Source organism: Dipteris shenzhenensis, chromosome 4 (assembly GCF_047967505.1).
Source record: "Dipteris shenzhenensis isolate YYH24624 ecotype China chromosome 4, Dip_SZ_1.0, whole genome shotgun sequence".
NCBI lineage: Eukaryota > Viridiplantae > Streptophyta > Polypodiopsida > Gleicheniales > Dipteridaceae > Dipteris > Dipteris shenzhenensis.
In genome coordinates this window covers 45,148,001-45,170,341 of record NC_141599.1, presented here as the reverse complement: position 1 = coordinate 45,170,341, position 22,341 = coordinate 45,148,001, and the positions used below count along the sequence as shown (strand labels likewise).

General features: G+C 43.6%; 1 protein-coding gene across 2 annotated transcripts in view; it reads right to left on the bottom strand.

The window, feature by feature from the left end:
• The window catches only part of ECH2 (enoyl-CoA hydratase 2), a 47,090-nt gene extending 25,217 nt beyond the window's left edge, over positions 1 to 21,873 (bottom strand). For both annotated transcript variants that reach the window (XM_087374121.1, XM_087374120.1), the window contains exons 1-2: positions 21,700 to 21,873; positions 20,415 to 20,437 (exon numbers count right to left, since the gene is read on the bottom strand). In XM_087374121.1, the coding sequence (XP_087230247.1) occupies positions 20,415 to 20,437; positions 21,700 to 21,759 (83 nt within the window). In that variant the 5' untranslated portion in view covers positions 21,760 to 21,873. The remainder of the gene's footprint in view (positions 1 to 20,414; positions 20,438 to 21,699) is intronic.
• Positions 21,874 to 22,341: the final 468 nt, after the last annotated feature.

Here is a 22,341-nt window from a genome sequence, read left to right as displayed (position 1 = left end):
CTCCTGCAGGTGATTATGTCCCAGAAATCGAAGACGATTATGTTCTCCTTATTCCTGAGCATATTCTGGACCATCGACAGCGAGAGATTCGACATCAACTTATCACGGAATTCCTTGTTCTTTGGCGAGATCTAGATGACTCCGACGCTACTTGGCAATCTGATGAACACTTACAGCTATACCCTGACATTTTACAGCAGTATTTTCAAAATTTACAGTGATATTTTCTACATCAGTTCATTATCTCCACCAAGGTCTTCTTTTGAGTGGGAGGGGATGTCACAATCTGTGACGTATTCCTTTCTCTATTTCTAGACTTATGGATGGTTTGATGAATGGACACTTGTGGAAGGGTATGTCCTTTCGACGAGACACTTGCCCTTTCGACGGGACACTTCCTAATGAGGCATAACCCTTCACAAGAGACACTCTATTGAAGAGACATTCCTATTGTAATGAACCCTCTCATCAAGGGTCACACCCTTCACAAGGGGTACACACCTCTTCATGCACATACCCTTTGGAGTACACACCTTTTCATGTGTGACTCTTCACTCTCTATATAAGAGAGATCCAATTGTATGGATGACACACAACATCTACACTACGGACATTCAAGCAATACAAGTATTCCTTCTTCTCTGCTATCTCAGTCTCCTTTCTGTTCCTTAGCACATTTCTAAATATAGTAAATCTAGGATTTCTTACAAGGAGTCTTTGTGTACGAGGATTTTGTATTGCTCAGGTCCCATAGGCCGATTTTTGGTCTTCAGAGGATGATAATATATTCTTCTTCTTCTTCTTCTTCTCTGTGAAACACACACAAGCATACGTTCACGTTTGCACATCATGACCTATGGCCATCATGAAGGTTGTCATCCCTTCAAGGAGTCAATGGTGCCTGGATAGAACATGTGAGATGTTCCTAGAGCTAAGGTCACTATTTGAAAGTCTTGTCACATCACTTGTAATGATAGAGATGTTAGTGGCTAAGTTTTGGCATCCATCCATCGACTATCTATGGTTCTACTTGTTTCATGAGATATTTGGCAGAGAGAAATATTTTTAGATTATCCAAGGGTTTCATATTTGGTTCCATCCAAGAGTTTTGGAATACTATTGTATTCAAAAACCAGCCGTGGCATGGACAGGGTGATTCCTCATTCACACCCCACGGAGTGTCAACTTTTCTATGTCCTAAATCCCTCTTTATTTTATGCTTTAAACATGTGCAAATGATGGAAGTATTGTTGTTATAATTTTCCATCTTATGGCTACTTATTTCAAGTGTTAGTTGAATTAATCTCATGAAACATGCACCTAGGTGAGGGATAGCTAAGCCCGAACCAGGGTGATAACCAAGATCAATCTCTAAAGCTCCTGATTGCAATACCACCAAGCAGTAATGAGGACCATTTTGGGGGAGCCAGGAAGCTCTTCACCCATCCATAGATCCAATATAAAGGATCACCATCCGGCCTAAGAATAGCTAAGCATCGACGGCCACAACCCCTGCATCCCATACAATAGGATTCCACCAAACTGAGTATTAGGCCAAACTTGGCATAGGCTTGTTGTAGGCCCAAATATCCCACGGAGTCCACCCTGTGGGATCCCCACAAATGAGCCCTCGTTCATCTATATAGACCTTCCCAAGAGTGTCCCTAACTCAAGGGCACCCGTACATTGGGTAAATACTAAAGCAACCCTTCTAAGGCTGAGCTCATTTGATTCATAATGAAATTTTAAGAGCTCTGACAAACTTATGAAAGAATACATGAAGTTGCAAAACATAGCAGAGAAATACGAAGATAGAGATAATAGTCACATGCATGAAGCCCAAAGAGAATTAGAAAGACAGCAATAACTGCAGGTGTATGCAATACATGCCTCTCAATGTAGAAAGCTCAAAGAGAAAACATGCAATTAGAAATCTCAAGATCCCTGGACCTTTTCGCAAGAGAAACGATAACACATGGAGGCTGCAAATGCAAGGATCTGGAAGTGCCTTTCTCCTTGCCGTAGAAGAAGAAATTGTAGGGTAACCAAGGAGGTCTCATATGCAAGGGAACTCTGTGTATGAGGTAATCTCAGCGCTATTCCTAAATAAAGGATAGCAAGACCTAGTTGTAGCACCCCTCAAATAAAGGATAGCAAATCCTAGTTGTAGCACCTGTGGAGGCTATAAGTGGTGTATCTAGAAAGAGTATTCATCTCTAGATAGAAGGGAAGATAGAAACAGCGAATAGAAGGCTGATGGACAGCCTGAACTGAATATAGGTATGGAAGGTGGTTTCAACCAGCTGTAGGAGAAGACAAGCTGCCTAGCACAATAAATAGATAGAATCAAGAACATAGCATGTCCTCCAAGTCGGTGCACAAGCTAGGGGGCAGTAACCTCATGCAGTGGTCGCATGCACTCCAAATCAGTTCGCATGCAGTGGAGAGCACTCCACAGGGTTTGCATGTGAGCTCAAGTAACAGAAAGTTGCTTCATACATAGACAGCATATACCTTTGTAAGACTAGAAGATATCCAATCATACAAATTTAGATTTTTTGTAGTTCTAAAGTCCAAAAATCTACACAGAAAATAAAAGAGAAAACTAAAGAGAATAAAAAAGAGGTAACAAAAACTTTTTGAAAAACAAAAGGAAGACATACTTAGCAAGCAAAGCAACAATTATGTTGTCAGCCCAAACTGAGGTCAAGAAGTGGTTAAAGGGTTGCGTTGAACTCAAGCAAGCATATGTAATCATGCAGACTCAAACAAGTTATGCAAAACGTGCATGCACCAACATCCAGCCCAAACTCCAATACATAACTCACATAGCACTTTAGATGCATTCAATGCATATAATATATGCATGCATGCACATGCACATGCATACATAGAGAAAGTTGAGGGCCTTCAACTGTACCAAAAGATACATGAAGTCGCTACAACACCTTGCCATCTGGGATTTGCAGCACAGCCACCTTCACTTGACCCAGCTTTGATCAAATTCTTCAACCCAATTATTAGAAGCAAGTCACCCACCACATTGCCATATGCACCTATCTTCCTAGCGCTTTACTACTTCCATCAGTAAAGCACGTATGGGCCAATCTACTCACAACAGATAGCTCCTAGCAAAATTGTGTTTCTATGTCTTTAGGGAGACAAGGCTTGTGCGGGTTCCATCCTAGCTGGGTATCTAGATCACACCTAGCTGGGTATCTAGATCACACCCTTAAACTCTAAGGCGTCATTGAGGACGCTAGAGCACAGAGACAGAAGGTTTACTGCTGCTTTGCAAAAATTTTCCAAAACGCTTTTTGACATGGTACCAAGAGCTCGCCTCACCAAACACTTGCAAGATCTGCGTTACACTTAGAACATCATTCGGGCAGTCATGGCATGTTATGAGAGGGTCTCAGGTAGGGTACGAATGGCTACAAGGTGGACAAAGGAGATTAGGAGCACTATCAAGGTCAAATGTACAGTATCGCCAACTCTATTTGGCATTTACATGGATGAGCTTGAGACCTTCATCCGAACTCTAGGAGAGGCAGGCTCCTTGATTCAAATTCTCCTCTACGCAAATGATGTGGTCTTACTCTCCTCTTCAGCTAAGGGCACTTGGATGCACTCCATACTTTCTACGAGACACATGAAATGAAGGTCAATCCTGGTAAAGCCAAGGTTATGATCTTCAACATCAAGGGCAGTCATGCATAGAGAGCAATTCACCCTGACAGATTACCAATGGATGTCCTCGCATCCTACAATTCTTTCCTCTAGCCGGATTTTCACAAGAAGACTAGGGATGCAAGCTGGACTGAGGAGGGAATGCGTCGTCCTTGCTATGGCTTGAGTGGTGGTGCTTTCACTATCATTTAAAACATCCCGAGCCAAGTCTCTTCTCTTTGACTCTTTGGTCTGTCCAACGGGCATGTATGGCAGTCCTTGTTGGGGCCTTATACGTCCGAGGTAGATTAGGCTCAAATGGAGAGGCTCCAAGTCCTCTTATTGTCACGGATGGTCTGCAGCAGCAAGCCATCAATTCCACACCAAATCGTTTTAGTAGAGTTGGGGATCCCCCACTCCAGCTTGATGCATCATTCCAAGTGATACATACCTTCACTGATCAAGGATTTTGGTTCCTTAACCTCCAACTAACGCAGGGTACCATGGCTTGCCCTATCCGCATCCACGACATTAGTACCTGAGGGGGATCAAAGGCGTTGATATGCCCGTATATGCAAACTGCTCGAGAGCCTAGGACTTCGCGTGGACAGATTGCCCCCCTTTCTGTATAGCCTAGCGGCCCCCCTTTTTTTACGCTCACTTATCTCACGAGGCTAATCAGGTTAGCCAAGAGAATCTTATACAGCTATGCACCTACAGGACTTGGTTACCCCTAGCGAGCTTCTGGTGAAGCTTAGTTTCTACAAAGATCGTTGCTCAAAGGAGAGCTTCATGGACCCGCCAGGCTACACACGGATCCACCCCTCGATCTCAATCAGGCAATTCTCTGTCTCCTCACACCGATTAAGCATTGAGACTAACGAGTTAAGGGAATATCTAGAGAGCGCCGCATATGTGATCTACAAGAGATTTAGTCAAAGGAGCACTTAGCTTTCGCTGAGTGAGGGAAAAGGGGGGGCTGAATGCCGCTTCTATAGGGCTGGGAACCAGCCAACCTTGGGCCAACAAAACCGACTGACTGGCCGATTTCGGCCAACCAAGCTGCTAGTCCTTGCCTATAAAACCAGGCCCTTTTGGGCCATTTCAGAAGGTGCCTATGCAGGGTGCCCCTCTTGCCCCAATGTGCTCCCCTTGGGAACGCCCAAAACTTGCCAAATATGCTGGATTTTCTGACCAAGCAGCCAGTTGTCAATGCCACCTGGGCTTTGACCCTAGTGCATGTGACTATGACATGGCCGAGGCCCTGAGCGAGTGACATGGCAGATCCATCAACATGTTGACACATAAATTAGGCTCAAGATCTTTCCTCCATGTTTGCGAGACCAGGAGCTCAGCCAATGGGTGTGATAGTGGCACTTGTCCAACAGAAAGCCATGGCTAGGAGACCACAGTGGACCACGCAGATTTGACCGATGTCAACATTCTATCACGAGTTACATGCCATCACAGTACAGACGATCACCGAAACCTCTCTGTGTTGAGACCCTCATCTCCATTCTCAACGGCTCGGTGGCCTACAGAGGACCACCACAATGATACCATACCGTAGTTTCCATCCTCTTCATGGACTCCAATATTTTATACTAGTGTTTTAGGGTTTTTATTTTTATTTAACGTGGGTGCAAAGGCCCACTCTACCCATTCAGCACATTGTATAGTCTCATAAACCCATTTGTCTTTCAAAGACTTTAATTAACTTTCTTTCTTTCTCGACCGCAGCACAGATCCCTGATGGGTGAAGTTGCAATAGCTGATGGGTACAAAGGATCTAGAACCCTTTCTTTATCAGCAACCATCACCAAAGCCGTTCTTTGCAAAGACCTTATTCTCTTGGACTTAATTTCTCAGATAGCATAGAGAGGACGACCACAATGATACCACACCATAGTTCCCATCCTCTCCATGTCATGACAAGAGAAATGATTATTTAGTTAATTAATAGTCATTAGAACCTTATTATTGTTAGGAGCCAATTTGATGGTGTGGTTATATGTTTGTATTTATGATCGATCAAGCAGTGGAAATAGTACCGCCAAACTATGTAACGTTGGCCAATAATTAGTAATAAAGATGTGCACACACGTGTCTAGGTCCTAGGGGCAATAGGAAAGGGAAGGGTGCCTTAGAGTGCATTGAATGGTAGGTGCATGGGTCATAGGATAAGGGTAGGTGTAAATGGGAAGATGGAACTTAAGTGATCTCAAGGGACATTAATGAAAGGTAATCACCCTTTCATTGTAAATCTCACGTAGCATTCTCTCTCCCACATTGCATTCATCCGCTATCTCTCTCTCCCACCTTGCATGTAGGTCGAAATAGAAACAAATACTCTCACAAGGGCGCTCTTCCCCATTAAAGGGCCAATTGGCATTCAAATTCTACATGCATTGCACACATTTGCATTCTCGAAAAGTCTGGTTCTTTACACTCCATGGGCTCAAATACTTTGTAATAGTGTTTTTGTGTTTGTGTTTGTATTTGCCTTGGGTGCAGATGTTTGCTTAGATGCTAGTCCCATTGAGCTCATTGTATTTGGTTTTGTTAGTCTCATAGACCCTTCAGTCTTTCAAAGACTTTAACTCTCTCTCTCTCTCTCTCTCTCTCTCTCTCTCTCTCTCTCTCGCGCGCGATTACCAAGAGAGGACTACAGAGGCCACCCACGACACGGAGACCGCCCAGAGCACACTCGATTGAGGTTCGCCCTATCACAGCTTTCCTCAGAGGGGACCGCCCAAGACAAGGGGACCGCCCGAGACAAGGGGACCGCCCGAGACGAGGGGTCACTCTGAACATAGCTCAACGGGTTCAGAGATCGAGGAGACCACGCCCCCCTCCCATGCCATAGTATGAGACAGCCAGACAAACTCAAATTCGAGACATTTTCACCGCTCATAGACGAGCCACCACAGTGCCTGGTTTCGGTTTCTGAGTTTCCAGTCCAGTTCCAATTCTCAGCGTACTCCCGATAGCAGATAGCACATGATATGATATGATATATTTATTTATTTTTGTACTTGTATTTGTTTGAGCCAGTGAGCTCTTTTTATTTCAGCACAGTACTCAGCAAAGGGTCTTAGCACACCCTTTGCCTCAGCCCCTTGTGGCTTGTATGAGTTTTTCTCTTTGGTGTCACTTTGTCCCATAGGCCCGCGAGGCCTTCTGTGGACGTTAACATTTCTTTCTTTCTTTCTTATCTCTCTCTCTCTCTCTCTCTCTCTCTCTCTCTCTCTCTCTCTCTCTCTCTCTCTCTCTCTCTGTGTCTCTCTCTCTGCGTCCGTACGTAAGCCTCTCCGTCCGTACAGCTCGTACAGTCCCGTCAGCCTCTCCGTAAACCCCGTAAGCCTTCCATACAGCCCCGGCAACCTCTCTGTACAGCCCCGTAGTATCTGTCATACAGCCTTGTATAGTCCCGTACACTCCGTCGTACCTACCTCTCTGTTAGTCGTCGTTGTACCACTCTCTCCCCATAGTACCTCCCCGTACAGTCCTTTCCCTCTCCTTCACCCCAGGCTAAGCTGAGCCCTTTGGCTTAGCTTGGGGGTTAGCGTCAACAAAAGGGCACATCTAAGTTTGCACAGGCCACTATGGAACTCCCGAAGATGAAGACTTTTGCCTCTACACCAATTAGAAAGCCCTCCTACTCTGATGTTGCGGCTTCCATATCGACACCCAGCCCCTAGGCATTGCACTACAAGCAAAGGATTGGATCTGATCCAGAAGAGCAAATATACTTTCTACAGCAAGAAGCGAGAGAGCTCAGGCTTATGGTTGCAGCTCTTGGAAGAAAGGTGAAGGAGATGGAGAGCAAAGGCAATCAAGAAATTATTGCAGAGGTTATGGAAAAATACAACACATCTTCAGTAGCGCCACACTTGTCTCCACGGTTGAAGAGATGATCACCACTCAGGTAAGCTCAGCCAAGAAAGAGATGGCTATTCTAGCCAACAACAAAATCAACAAAGCAGATCTATATACGGAGGTAAAAGAGCAGGAAGTCATAGCAAAAAACAAGAAGAGATTGCGCATAGGGTGGCTGCCAGAGGATAGTATGGGCTGTCCTGCAGATGATTTTACGGAGGGATACAGAGTAGGAGAGAAGATCACAAGTCTCAAGAAGGAGATACCATAGATAGAATGGGATGAAACTGATATCAATTGAATCTCTCAGAAGGGAACACAAGTACAAGTTGAGTTTACAGAGAGGGCAGGTAGAGTCAAGATTCTCCGACAGACAATCAAACTGAAAGGCACACGGGTATCGATATATGAGGAGCTTACCCCGAATCAGCTCAAACAAAGGAATGTTGAACTTACTAAAGTAAAGGATGCACGCAAAGATGGAAAATGGGCAGTATATAGGAATAGAAAAGCCTTGATCCGTGATTTCAAATCTAAACCCAAAGACTCTCAGTCTTAAACTGATGTTGCTCAAGCCATTTTTTTTCTAAGATAAAATTAGTAGCTAGTTACACATCTAAATAAACCGGGGCTGAGCTGATATACTCCCCCAAAGACTCTCAGTCTCTAACTGATGTTGATGTTTTTGGTGTGTGTTTTTTTTGTCCCTTAGACCCGTGAGGTCTCCTGTGATCATTTGTACAGGGTGGGCAACAGACATAAGGAAATGGTTCAGCCGATGGAAAGTAGATGCATACTTGACCATGCCGCCTGAAAAGGTCACCATGCAAGAATTTCAAATGTCCCTACTGAGCACTTTGCAGACCCACTGGTTGACAAATGAAAAGAGGACAAAGCTGGAGTATTATCAAGACAACATAAACCCTTCATGTTGGTCTACATACATGTCCATGGAGGCCTCTTCTCAGCCCTACATTAGCACACCTATTCCCCTTCTCTATCACAGAGATAGGTTTCACACCAGATCTCATACACTTGCTATAGAGAAGGGAGCTTGGATGCATCAGCCCAGACACACCAGAGTTTGTACTCTCTGCGACTTGCAGTCAGTTGAGACGGAGGCACATGTAGCTTTACTGTGCCCTCGATATGCACATATCAGGGAGGACTACCAGCAAATACTGGAGGACTCCACTCAGTTGACATCAGTTCTCTCTACTGCCTCTCCGACAGCATTGGGATATTTTGTCACCCGTCTTTTTACATGTCGTCAGGAACTCATAGATTCCTGACCCCTCTTTTTGAGGAGACTTTCTTTACATTGTATTGAGATGGTCCCATGGGTCATTTTTGGCCCCCGTGGACGTTAATAAATTCTATTTCTACTTCTCTCCCTCTCTCTCTCTCTCTCTCTCTCTCTCTCTCTCTCTCCCCTTTTTGTTTCCCCTAGATTCATCAGTTTCTAGCTTCAGTTTCAGGGCTTGAACTCTTCTGAGCTGTTCCTTGTGGAAGGTCCTTTGCTTTGGATGTGGCCTCATCATACCTACGGTGAGCTCTTCTAGCTGATACCATAAACCCTTCAGCCTTGGTCACATGCTCAAATTCATCATCAGAATCAGGACTTGTTTCAAGGGTAGCCTCCATAGGTCTCTTTCCATCCTGGATTTGGCTCCTTTTGAGTTGGCCAAACCTTCTATTCATGGTTAATAGATAAATTCTGCACCCTCTGGTCCAGCCTTTAGTTGTTCATCCTGATTTCATTAGTCAAGTATTTGAATATCTGCAGCATAGGGGCCATACATCTTTTTACAACCTGCTCCTGACTGAGAGACATTTGCACATGAGGAGAGGCTTCCAAGATCCTCTATGTATCATCATGAGCATCATTGAAATCAACTCCTTCACCCTGATCGCCATCAATGTGGCCAATGTCAAGAATGGCCATTCCTCCTGACCTTATAGCATCACCAACAGCTTTAGTATCAGTGTTAGGATCAGGGTCACCCACGGGATGCTTCCTGCCTTAACTTCCAGTCCTCTTGTTAGGCATTTTAATATGCCGAACCAGTGAAAATGTACTGAGAAGTGTCTAATGTCAGTGTAGTGTACACATACACTATTTTGGGTGTCAAATAACAGTATGCAGAATATAATGCCAAATTTAATGCCAATGCTAGCAGTAGATTCATTGCTGACTTGGCAGATTCACAGTTTGCCCTAATTATGAGTTTTGGGGCTCAATTTATACCAATGATTGCTGCAATTTGGGGATAGCCAGAGTAGAATAGAGCTGAATAACCAGTAAAACTGAAAAGCCCCAAATTAGATGATCTGTAGACTGAGAAAACCTTACATTGTACCTGCTGAAACAAATTTCGAGGCAATTTCAAGAGTAGATGAACTCTGATCAATGTGAAACTTGGTACAGGAGTGTAATCAGATGCGGTGACTCCATATATGCAGGAAAAACATGAAAGCCCCAAATTTTAGGGAGACTATAACTGCTGATATTGTGAGAGTTAAAATAATGATGTCAATCTAATGTGCAAGGGGGCAGCAAATAAATGTAAGGGTAGTACAATAAATGTGTACCAATTGTTAAGGTACAAAGAGTGGTATGAATAAGCGAAGATATGAAGATTTTGCGTGTTCAGCCTGTTATTTGATCAGAAAATTCAGTTTACAAGTAAGGAAAGGAGGAGCCCAAGTGAAGCGATGCAAGGGAAGAACACGTGCAGAAATTTTGCACCCAAAAAGTGACGAAAATTAGGGTTTCGAGCCCTAAAACCAAGCGTTTTGAAATCGCATTGTAGCTGCCCTGTAGGAGAGGTCTTCAGCATCAGCATTCACCAAAAACAGTATGAAAAAGTCAGAAAAAAAATTTGGGCGAAATCTGAAAAATCTCGAAATTAGGGTTTTTTGTCATTTTGAGCTTAAAAATGGAGGCGTTTTTAGGTCGCCCTTGTTCAGCAGCAGTCTATGAGGCAAAACGACCAACATTGAAGAAGAAATTCTGAAAAAAAAGTTTCAAAAACTTTGAAGAAAATCTCGAAATTAGGGTTTCTGCAATAAAATTGATGAAAATAAGCCCCAAATCAGAGGGGTTTTGCTTCAGCAACAAAGGAGAAGGTCCTTGCTATGAAATAGATTTGAAATCAACCCTAAAAGTGGAGAGAATCAACCCAAGGAGGTAAAAGATCCCGGAATTAGGGTTTCTGCGCAGTTTCCAACCCTAAAAGTGATGAAAAATCAGGCCCCAAGTGGAAGAAATCAGTAAATGGATCTGAACTATCTCGAAATTAGGGTTTCAGCCCTGGTTATGCCCTGCTTTTGTGATGAAATCAGCCCTGTTTGTGAAGAATTTTGAAGCCACAAGTTTTGTGGAACAGCGTGGGCATGTTGGATTGAATTTCCAGCCCATGAACGAAGTGCGAATCAGCCCCAAGAAGGTGAGAAAGCAATCAGCCCTGTTATGGCGAGAAAGTGCCCAAGTTTGATGGGTAGAAACGCCACACAAGTGACGAAGAATGAAGCCCTTGACTCCAGGGAAGAGATGCAACAGCCCGCATGGCTTGATTGAAGATCAAGCAAGAAACAAGTACATAAGAAAAGGGGCAGCCCTATGGTAGGTGAAGCCACGAAGAGAGGGCAGCCCATATGTGTTTGCAACACGTGTCAATGAATGAAGAAAAAGACCAGCCAAGAACAGCCCAAGATTGAGTGCCATGAAGGCATGAAAGTGAAGAAGATTTGCAGCCCAAAAGACCAGCCAAAGACCTCTAAAATTGAGGATTTAAAGACCCCAAAACAATAAGGTATCCACTGCGTGTTTGAAGTATATTTTGGGGTGATTATTCTAATTTGTTGCTTGCTGTAATTCAGTCAAAATGGCGGACAGCAAGGTTGATTTTGTGCTCCCAGAAAGTGGGAAGCTTGATGGCAAAAACTATCCAATTTGGAAGTTTAAGATGAAGAATCTCTTAAAGTTGAAAGACTTGTGGGAGATTGTAGAAGGCAAAGATGAAAGGCCTGATGTGATGAAGCCAGTAATGGTGCCCAATATGACACCTCAAGAAAAGAGGGCTGAGGATAAAAGGTATGAAGAAGAACTTGAAGTTCAAGCAAAATTTGATAAAAGAGCTCAAAAAGCTCTTTGTTACATCAACATGCATGTGAAGGACAGCATCATTCCTCAAATAAGTGGTGCTACAGCTCCAGATGAAGCATGGACAACTCTTCAAACTCTATTTAAATCAGTAAATACAACAAGGTTGTTGTTCCTTAAACAAAAGTTGCATGCTTTTAAGAAGGAACCAAATGAGCAAATCACTGCCTATTTGACTCGTTTGAAAGATATCACTGACCAATTGCTCTCAGTGGATGAGGTTGTAACAGATGTGGATATGGTAAGCATAACCATGAATGGGCTTACTATGAATGAAAGCAATTCACCATGACAACATTTGGTGACTTCCCTAATGGTGAGGGAGACCACTCCTAACTTTGAGGAGTTGAGTGCTCTCTTGCTACAAGAAGAGTTAAGAAGACAAGGAAGCGGGACGAAGAGTTCCAAGAACAAAGATGAAGCATTCACCGTGAGAGGAAGACCATGGCGTGGCCGTGGAAGAGGTGGATGGAATCGAAACAATGAAAGGCAAAATCAGGGCAGGCATGAAGAAGGGGGAGATTCGAACTCCTCCTATCAAGAAAGAAGGCAATTTACCCCTCGAGGAAGAGGAGGATATAGAGGCAACTTTCGTGGAAGAGGACGCAGCTCCTACACTTCAAGAAGAGGCCCGTGTTACTATTGTGGGAAGGATGGTCATGTGGAGAGTGAATGTCGCATAAAACAGCATACACAACAATCAAGAGGGAGAGGCAGAGGCTTCTCAAATTGGCAAAGGCAAAATAGCAACAACTTTGCGGGAGAAGGAAATCAGAATAATGAAAGAAATAGCAAGGATGAGTTTTTGTTGATGGCTGATCATACAAAACAGTCCCACTATCGTGGGGAATGGTATGTCGATTCGGGTGCCACAGCGCACATGACCGGCAATGGTGATTGGTTTTCTCAGTATGTTGATGAAGAAGGCAGTAACAAAGTGTTTTTGGGTGATAATTCCACACAAAACATTCACGGATATGGCGACATACCTATCAAGCTCAAAAATGGTGAGATTGGTACTCTTAAAAATGTATTGTGGATTCCTAATTTGGCAAGAAATTTGCTTTCTGTGGGCTGCATAACAGATCAGCACATGAGTGTTGAGTTTTTCAAGGAGTACTTCATCATAAAAGACCTCAAGAATGAGGGAAAAGAAGTTGCTCGTGGCATACGCAGCAATGACAGGTTGTACAAGCTAATTACTATGAGTGACCAGCAAGTATTGATGTCTCAAACGGAACAAACCTCTCAGCTTTGGCATAGGAGGTATGGTCATTTAAATATGAAAGCACTTAAGTATTTATTTGACAATGGCATGGTCACAGGAATCCCAAAGATTGGTGAGATACCGGGTGTATGTGAGCCTTGTGCCTTGGGCAAGCATGCAAGGACTCCATTTCCAAAAGCAAGCTCATGGAGAGCAACGCAAAAACTTGAATTGATACACTGTGATTTGTGGGGACCGGCTCAAGTGAATTCACTTGGTGGATCACGTTATTTTATGTCCCTTATTGATGATTATTCACGCAAGTGCTGGCTGTATTTTCTCAAAAGTAAGGGTGAAACTCTTGATGTGTTCAAGCAATGGAAATCTTATGTGGAAAATGAAACAAGTATGAAAGTGAAGACTCTCCGCACAGACAGAGGAGGTGAGTTCATGTCAAATGAGTTTGATTTGTTATGCAATGAAAGTGGTATGTTTCATCAACTTACTACAGCTTATAGCTCTCAACAAAATGGAGTAGCGGAAAGAAAGAATCGCACTGGGGTGGAAGGAGCACGATGCATGCTCAAAGATTCAAGATTGGGACGTAAGTTTTGGGCAGAGGCTGTCCACACAGCCATATATTTGCAGAATAGATCTCCAACAAAAGCGCTTGATGGTATGACTCCTGAGGAAGTCTATTATGGTAAGAAACCAAATGTGTCTCATCTTCGTGTGTTTGGATGCTTGGCATATGCTCATGTGCACAAGCAAAACAGGCAAAAATTGGATGATAAATCAATTAAGTGTATCTTTATTGGATATGCAACATGTTCAAAGGCTTACAAACTTTATGACCCTGTGAGTCAGAAAGTTATAATCACACGTGATGTGTTGTTTGATGAGACAAAGAACAGCGCTGATTTTCATTTGGTGGAAGAAGATGAAGATCCCCTCATTTTCTTTGAGGTTGATGAAGAGACGGGCGACAAGAAAGATGAAGGATTCAAGGCAGCTCAAAACAGGCCAGCAAGTATCAATGAAGGCATTCCGCCTCAAGATGTGCATGAAACAGTCCCAAATATTCCAAATGTGGTTCCCATGGATGGTGTTGATGCAGACAATCCACAAAGTGTGAAGAAATTGCCCAGATGGTATATTAAAACTATTGAAGATAGTAGTACTTTGGAGCAGGCTGAAAGTACAAAGAATCAAGGACAAAGGTACGTCACATGTGAACTTTGCTTTGATGGCAAAAGTTCTTTCTAATGATGAACCCACTTCATTTTCTGAAGCAATCAAAAACAGCAAATGGAAAGAAGCAATGGAAGAAGAATACTCTTCTATCATGAAGAATAACACTTGGACACTTGTTGAGTTACCTCATGGGAAGCAGGCCATTGGTACTAAGTGGGTTTTCAGGATCAAGTACAAGGCAGATGGCACCTTGGACAAGTACAAGGCAAGGCTGGTTGCTAAAGGTTATGTGCAAAAAGAAGGGATTGATTATGAGGAGACATTTGCTCCAGTTGCAAAAATGACAACCATACGATTGGTTTTGGCAGTGGCCACTCATCATGGGTGGTCTGTCGCACAAATGGATGTCAAGTCTGCCTTTCTCAATGGCATTCTTGAAGAGGAGGTATATGTGCAACAGCCCCAAGGCTTTGAAATAGATTTATTGTTGATCATTGTCTATGTGGATGATTTGGTAATCACAGGAAGCAGCACCTCATTGATTAAGCGCAGAAAGAAGAGCTTGTCAATTGAATTTGACATGAAGGATTTGGGACAGCTTCATTACTGTCTTGCTATTGAAGTTTGGAGGCAGGAAAACAGTATGTTTCTTACCCAATCCAAGTATGTGAAAGATGTACTTGAAAGATTTGAAATGACTGATTCAAAAATAATGCACATCCCCATGGAATTGAATGAGAAGCTAACCTCACGTGTAGATGAAAAGAAAGTGGATGGCACAGGTTATAGGAAACTGGTTGGCAGTCTCATTTATGCTACTATCACGAGGCCGGATATTTCATATGCAGTGAGTGCTCTAAGTCAGTATATGGCAGATCCAAAGGAAAGCCACATGAAGGCAGCAAAGCGGTTGTTGAGATACATGAAGGGCACTTATAATTATGGTCTCGAATTTGTTGCATCTTGTGATTTATTGCTGGCTGGTTATTGTGATTCTGATTGGGCCAGCAGTGTTGATGACAGAAGATCTACCTCAGGATATTGTTTCTCACTTGGCTCTGGAGTTATTTCATGGAAGAGTAAGAAGCAGCCCACGGTTGCTTTATCCTCTACTGAAGCTGAGTATATTGCCGCAAAAAGTGCTGTTTGTGAAGCAGTGTGGCTGAGGTGCTTATTGGCTGAAATACATGAAGTACAGGCAGGTGCAACAGTGATTTATTGTGACAATCAAAGCTGTATTCAGATTGCTAAAAATCCAGTATTCCATGCAAGGACGAAGCAGATTGAAATTCATTATCATTATGTTCGTGAGAAGGTGCAAGCAAAGGAGATAGAGCTGGTTTATTGCTCTACTGAAGATCAAGCAGCAGACATGCTTACTAAAGCATTGTCTCGAGATAAGTTGGAAAAATTCAGAAACATGATGAATGTAAAAGAGAACAGATTGATCATTAAGGGGGAGTGTGAGAGTTAAAATAATGATGTCAATCTAATGTGCAAGGGGGCAGCAAATAAATGAAGGGTAGTACAATAAATGTGTACCAATTGTTAAGGTACAAAGAGTGGTATGAATAAATGAGGCCCTAACATTAGGCGCCCTATGTATGTATGCAGTTTTCAGTTTTAATGTAAGTTACTCTTTTGGCTTCTCAACGTGTCTCTTCGCTCCTCTCCTTCTCTCTCTCTTTGATCTCATTTTTCAGCAAGCTTCCTCGCACTTTAACAGATATTCAGAAAAGCTTCTGCTGGAACCAATTTTGGTAGAAATTAAGACAAATGATCTCATCTCGCAATGAAACTTAGTACAGGCCTTGGAGTACCTGGGGCAAAATCATATATGCAGCAAAATCCAGATTTGGAGCCGTATCCTGGAAAATCGCAGTCATTATGCCATGCTGCTAGTGCTCATACAATCTGAGGAAAATCTCAGCCAAATTTGAAATTTCTCTTCAGTAGCTTAGGGCTATTGATCAGCAGGCCATTACAAGCAGATTGATGTAGAAAATGTGCAATTCTGAGCACTTGAATTCTGAGCCAATCAGAGGCTGCCACGTGTCTTTCTGAAGATCAAGGCACTTGGCTGCGACAGAATAATGCAAGCAGGTAGGCCCTGGTCTCAAGATAATGTGCTCCAAGTTTCAGATCAACTTGATATGATTTACCCCACAAAATTCCCTAAAAGTGCTCTGATACCACTGAAACAAGGCTGCTACTAACTAGAGCTATTTTTCAGCCTGTTTAGCTCAAATGACAGCTCTAGGCTAGCCTAATCACCTTTAGAACAGTTATGGATATGGAATAGGAAATGGACTAGATCCATTCATTAGGGACAGAAATACACTTGCCAGAATGTACATTGCAGAAAGTACAATGCTGGAGTGAACATAGAAGTACCTTTTAGAACTGAGAAAGAGAGGATGGGAGAGTAAGTCAGGGGCTGGACTTACAACAAGTCTTGTGAGGGGTTGCACAAGGACAGAAAATGGTTAATTCCATCTTAGAATTCAGCTTGAGCTTAGAAGCCCTGGTAGAATTCCATTTTGGCATTATAACAGTATGGAAATCAAGCTTCGTACAAATGGGGGGGGCATGCCTCTCATAGGAACTAGGGCAGGCCAAATTACAACTTTATTTATGGAATGGTAACCCCACACTGTCACATGGCATCAATCTAGAGCCTAAAGTACAAAGTACAAAGTACAAGGCTAATGAAAAGGCTACTAAAATACCACTTTAGTTCCACAGAATCTTGCAAACACTTCCATGTCTGCCATGACAGCCATGTTGCAGGGTATGATGCAGATGCAACAACAGTCTGAGGCTCTCTTCACCCGCATGATCCAGCTTCAGGAACTGTGGGAAGATCGTGAGCAGGCCACCAAAGAGCTCGAGAGGCTAGCTCGGGAAGCAAAAGAAGAACGCGATCGGGAGGCTCGAGAAGCCGAGCGGGCGGCTCGGGAAGCAAAAGAAGAACGCGAGCGAGAGGAACAAGAAGCCGAGCGGGCAGCTCAGGAAGCAAAAGCAAAACGCGATCAAGAGGCTCAGGAAGCCAAGGAACTCCAGGACCACGAGGCTCAGGAGGCCAGGGAGCTCCGAGAATGTACCACTCTCGAGAAGAGAAGAAAGAACATGAACGGCAGCTTCTCATTTCTCTACTCTGACCAACGGGGGGAGAAAAGGAGAGATTTCCACCTCCACTCAATCCTTCCTTTCCAGGGAAGCTCAACTTCACAAGGTACGATGGTAAGTAGGAACCCTTAGGGTTGACTTCGTTGCTCAATCAGTTCGAAAGTTATTTTTCAATGATGCCTACAAATGACAACGAGAGGTACATCCTAGTATCCATGCACCTTATAGGCGAGGCGGTCACCTGGTGGCTCAAGTGGCAAAGAGACCAATATGATGCAAATGAGGAGACACCTCTTTACACCTAGACGGAATTCATGAAAGATCTTCAATCACAGTTCCTGCCACCCCAATACCTAGACAGGCTCCAAAGTCAGTTCTACGAGCTACGCCAAGGAGACACCGAGTCGGTGAATCATTATGCCAACAAATTCACCCGAGTGTTTATACAGTTGCAACTGGAGGATAATCAAAAGCTGAGCTAATTTCTCAGTGGGCTGCGTACAGACATCTAGTGATATGTCAGAAGTTTCAGGCCACGCGATTATGAGTTTGCATACGAGCTTGCTTAGAACTTTGAGCGGATGCACATGGGTCAAGGATCCAAGCAGGTCAACAGTAAGAAGTCCCAGGATTCTACGCCAGGTGATGGTGGGAATGGGCAGCAGAAGAAGAGCTAGATGGCGGAGGACTACAATGGCTATGGCGGGTACTTGGATGCAACGACACGAGCACTCTATGCCAAGGAGAACGGATGCTTCCATTGTCATGTGCCGGGCCAAATTAAGAGAGATTGCCTGCATTGCTAGAAGCTTCTAGCAACAGGAGCCGCATCAACTGGTTCAGCAACAACTTCAAAAACCTGAGTAGTCATTGAGGAGCTTGACGATCAGCAAACTACAGGGACAATCTCAATAGTCAAGGAACTTGAAGATCAGCAAAAGGGGGAGCCTCGTCAGTTTCCCAATATGTTTCATTTTACGGACAGGTTGGTGGTCAGAATCCTTATCCTGGCAGATTCAAGTAGTTCCAAGGACATCATTTCAATCAAAGCAGCTAAACAGGATGAATTGCCTCTTACGCCCACAAAACCAATGGCCTTGAATGGGGCATTTCCAGGGCGATAGATAGAGAGCAACATACAGGTAGCTTCAGCCACTCTAAAGATCTCAAGGTGACACAGGCAACAGACATCATCTTAGGAGCCCGATGGTGGCACCAATTCAAAGTCCGACCTGATTATCAGAACCAAGGCTTGGATGACCATGGGGTCAAAGTTCATTTCTTGGCTTAAAGGTGTTCCGCCTCAACCTTTGATTTCAATAATTTAGAGGGCTGGAGTCAAGACTCAACAGGACACAAAACTACAGTAGGACTAGGATGTCTCTCAAAACAAATCTTCCTCCGTCCCTGGTACTTATATGAACTAAGGAAAACCAAATGGAGCATCATCTTGGAGCACCAACCCAAGCCAATATCCTTACCATAAGTTCGCACCAGACCCAGCAATTCAGTTCCTATAGATCAAGCTTCATGAACTATGCAATCACCTCTGAATTCATGAACCAGGCGTTCAGATCAACCAGATATACCAAATACACCACCTCCGTTAGCACGATGGGAGGCCCCTTTCGTACCCTAGTTCGAGTTTCAGCAAAAGGGGATGTCACCGGCATCTTTATAACGTAGACATTCTACAATCAACACAAACCACCACGCAGGCAGCCCGATCAACTGCCACGCAGGCATCCATACAGCCACGCAGGCAACCTTGCGCAGTTAGCAACACACAGTCAACAGAAATCCAACACCATGTCATCGCAAGTCAAAAAACACAAAGTTGACTTTTTGGTCAAAAGTCAATGTGAGTACAAGCAGAATCCAACTCCACATCATGAAGGACCTAGCGCCCGATGGGACAATGGTAGCATAAAATCGGAAATGGAGTGTTGTCAACTATCTGTGGGCTCCACTCGGCGTGGTCTCCTGGCAGAAGCTCTAGTTCGGACCAGGGCTACAGTAATCCTAGTCGGTCGTATCCCTACCTTGAAGGTGGAGGGGATGTCTCCAAGTGTAATATGCGTGTCCATCCTCTATCGGATATGATGTGTCACTAGAACCTGGTCTCACTGGTGGTAAACTGTCCAGTCTGGCTGGAAGAACTCTGTGATCATGCTCTAATAGGGCCTCTGCCAGTGTGTCTCGTCGTAGTCTCTGTGATCTGAGCAAGCGATCTTGACCTCTTACTGCCTCATGGATGAAGGCAGCCAAGCATCTCTGGTCTGGAAAGGCGAGGAAGTGGGAAAGTAGCCCAAAGCTGTCTTTGAAGAGGCAGTAAAAGCGACCACGGATCTCATAGCACCCTCAGCCCACCCACTCTCAATGCGAAGTCAATGTGAGGAAACCCAGAACTGCCCCATAGAGATCCTCAATTAATGGGGGAGATGAATCCTTGTATATCCAGGAGGATCAATAAAACTCTCGTGAGAGAGAGAGAGAGAGAGAGAGAGAGAGAGAGAGAGAGAGATTCTTAGCACCCACTAGAGACTCAACAAGGTCTATGGGACAAAGGATGGTCTCGTATCACAAATTACCAGCTATAGACCTACAAGTAATTGTCAACCGCCTATTTTGCACACATTTGTGGTAATTACTAATCTTGCAAAACTTTGTACCTTGTCACTCAACTTTAGTCCTACATGGGCATGAGAGAGAGAGAGAGAGCGAGAGAGAGAGAGAGAGAGAGAGAGAGGCTTAAAATGTCTCCAAAAGACCAAAAAGGTCTAGAGGACCGTACTATATGATGAGTGAGCCGATGTGTTTCTCCCAAAGAGCTGAATCATGGTGTTATCCAATGCAATGTACAATGTCAATCATACTAATTTCATCTCTTTCACCAATCATGCTTGTAGAGAGCTTGCAAGCCGCAAATCTTTTGGTGGACTAAGCAATATTCCAAGAAAGAGTATATCCCTAATGAGACTCCATGTTTCCTACTTATTAAACCATTCAAAATTCCTGTAACGAGCTACTTGGCATGCCATTTCGTCAATCATTGCTAAAAAGTCACATTCGTGTTATTTCTTATCCTCAAGACTTTGTACACATACGACATCACAAATACCATTTTCAGATTTTTTTTCTTCAAGAATCACCTTACGAGTCGGTTCTCACCTTTCTGTATAGCTGCAACTTCCCTGCATTGACATCAAGATCAATGTTAGACTAGTGGAATCGTACACCAATATTTTAGATCTTTCCAGATATATTCAAATGTCTCTTCATTCAGAACTTTACAAAAAGCATCTTTTTCTATTTTCATGAAAAATGTCAGATTCAATGCCAACATCTTTCTACAAAGCTAAATAAAAAGCGGACGCTTGCCACTAATGCCACATAATCACTACAACTTCTACCAAAGCCAACAAATAACCACAATATGCACACCCGCTTTACAAAAGAAGCACAAATATGTAGAAATTTGCTAGGTAGCAAAACGTGAAAGAGACTCAGGGGGGCCTATCAAGCAAAACGGTGGGGCCCTGTAGCTTGAGAAAGGCTTAGCTTGCAAGAGAGCAAGCAAGGGATAACATCCACAAAAAGACGAGCACTAAAATAGGCACCGTTATCAGAGAGTATATGGTTACTACATCAATTTTCGGAAGGCTGTTGATTCTGTACTACAAGCTTAACTTATATCATGGCTTTGATACCAAGGTACGCGACGACACGAGCATGTGGCTGGTCATGGATTTGATCTTTTAGTCTAGAAACAAAAAAACTCAAGCGTGCTGATGAGTTTCGTGTATAGCAAAAGTTGCCATCAGAGAGCAAAAAGCAAAGCCGCTTATTACACAAGGCACGTTTGGGAAGATTGTTAGCACGATCTAGTGAACAATAGTTGTCCATTGTCCCCACTTTTAGGCTCTACATTGATGAATTCACATCCTTATCAAGACTTTTCACGGGGAGGGGTGTCCTAGCCACCCCTCTGCTGTGATCCAGATGAATGTTCTGTGATTTGCACATAGCGTAAGAGAGGGATAGTTGCGCGAGTGGTTCTTCTTCAAATCCTTCTGAAAAGTCTTCTTTGGATTACGCTCGTGTGAAAAGAGTTGCTTCTTTTTTATCTTTACTCCCGTGTCCGTTTACTTTTTGAATCCCAGCAGCACCAAAATGTTTTTAAGAGAGAATTTCATGGGAGAGAAAAGGTGCGACAAGCTACGGGGCTATTCTTGCCTCGGAGGGATGAAGGAAAAATGCGCGGCTAACTTCTAAATGCGTTTGATTCTGTTAGTCCACAGGACACAGAAATTATGCCAGGACAGCACGAAAGAAACTCCGGCGATAGCGCTCCCGATCGAGAAACGAAAGGAAAATCACTCCGAACAATCTTTCATTGACTGTCTTGATAGATAAACGGAACTGCAGCAAGGAGTGAAAGCAAAGGGCAGAAAACCTCGGGAATCTGGTGAGACAAAACAGCGTCGGGATCGATACGAGGGATGGTGCGTTCCATGCTTCAAAGCTCACGTACAACAATACTTTGACGGAAGGAAGAAAGACTAAGGAATTTGTACAAGCCAATGAATTAATCTGTCTCAGGTTGGAGGCTTGGCTGACATTAAACCACACCCTGACTAGAGGAAAATGGTACATCAAAACCCACCTCTCACGCGGTCTGGGTATTTGCCTCCTTGAGCTAGGCTGTCCCTGTGGAATGTCAATGTAGGCCCCCGCCGTGGCACACGTGTCCCTCTCAAACGGCCCCGTGTGAGTGGGAACCAAAAAATAAAAACCAAGAAATTAGTACTAAAGAGCCATAACCTCCATCTTAGACATGGAGGAAGAAAGATGGCTCTAAAAGAGACCACATTCTATGTATTAGCAAAGTTATGTGTATGTGGAAGAGAATGCAATAAGAGCCTCCAAGTGTCGAAAGGCTTCCTAATAGCAAACCCTAAAGAGATTTGAGTTCTGAGAGACTAAGTTTAGAGAGACTTAAAACCAAGCTTTGAACACCATCGTGATCCAATAGACCCTTAGGAGAGTCAACAACATAAAATATAAATAACTTTTGCTAAATTATCAATGCTTACCA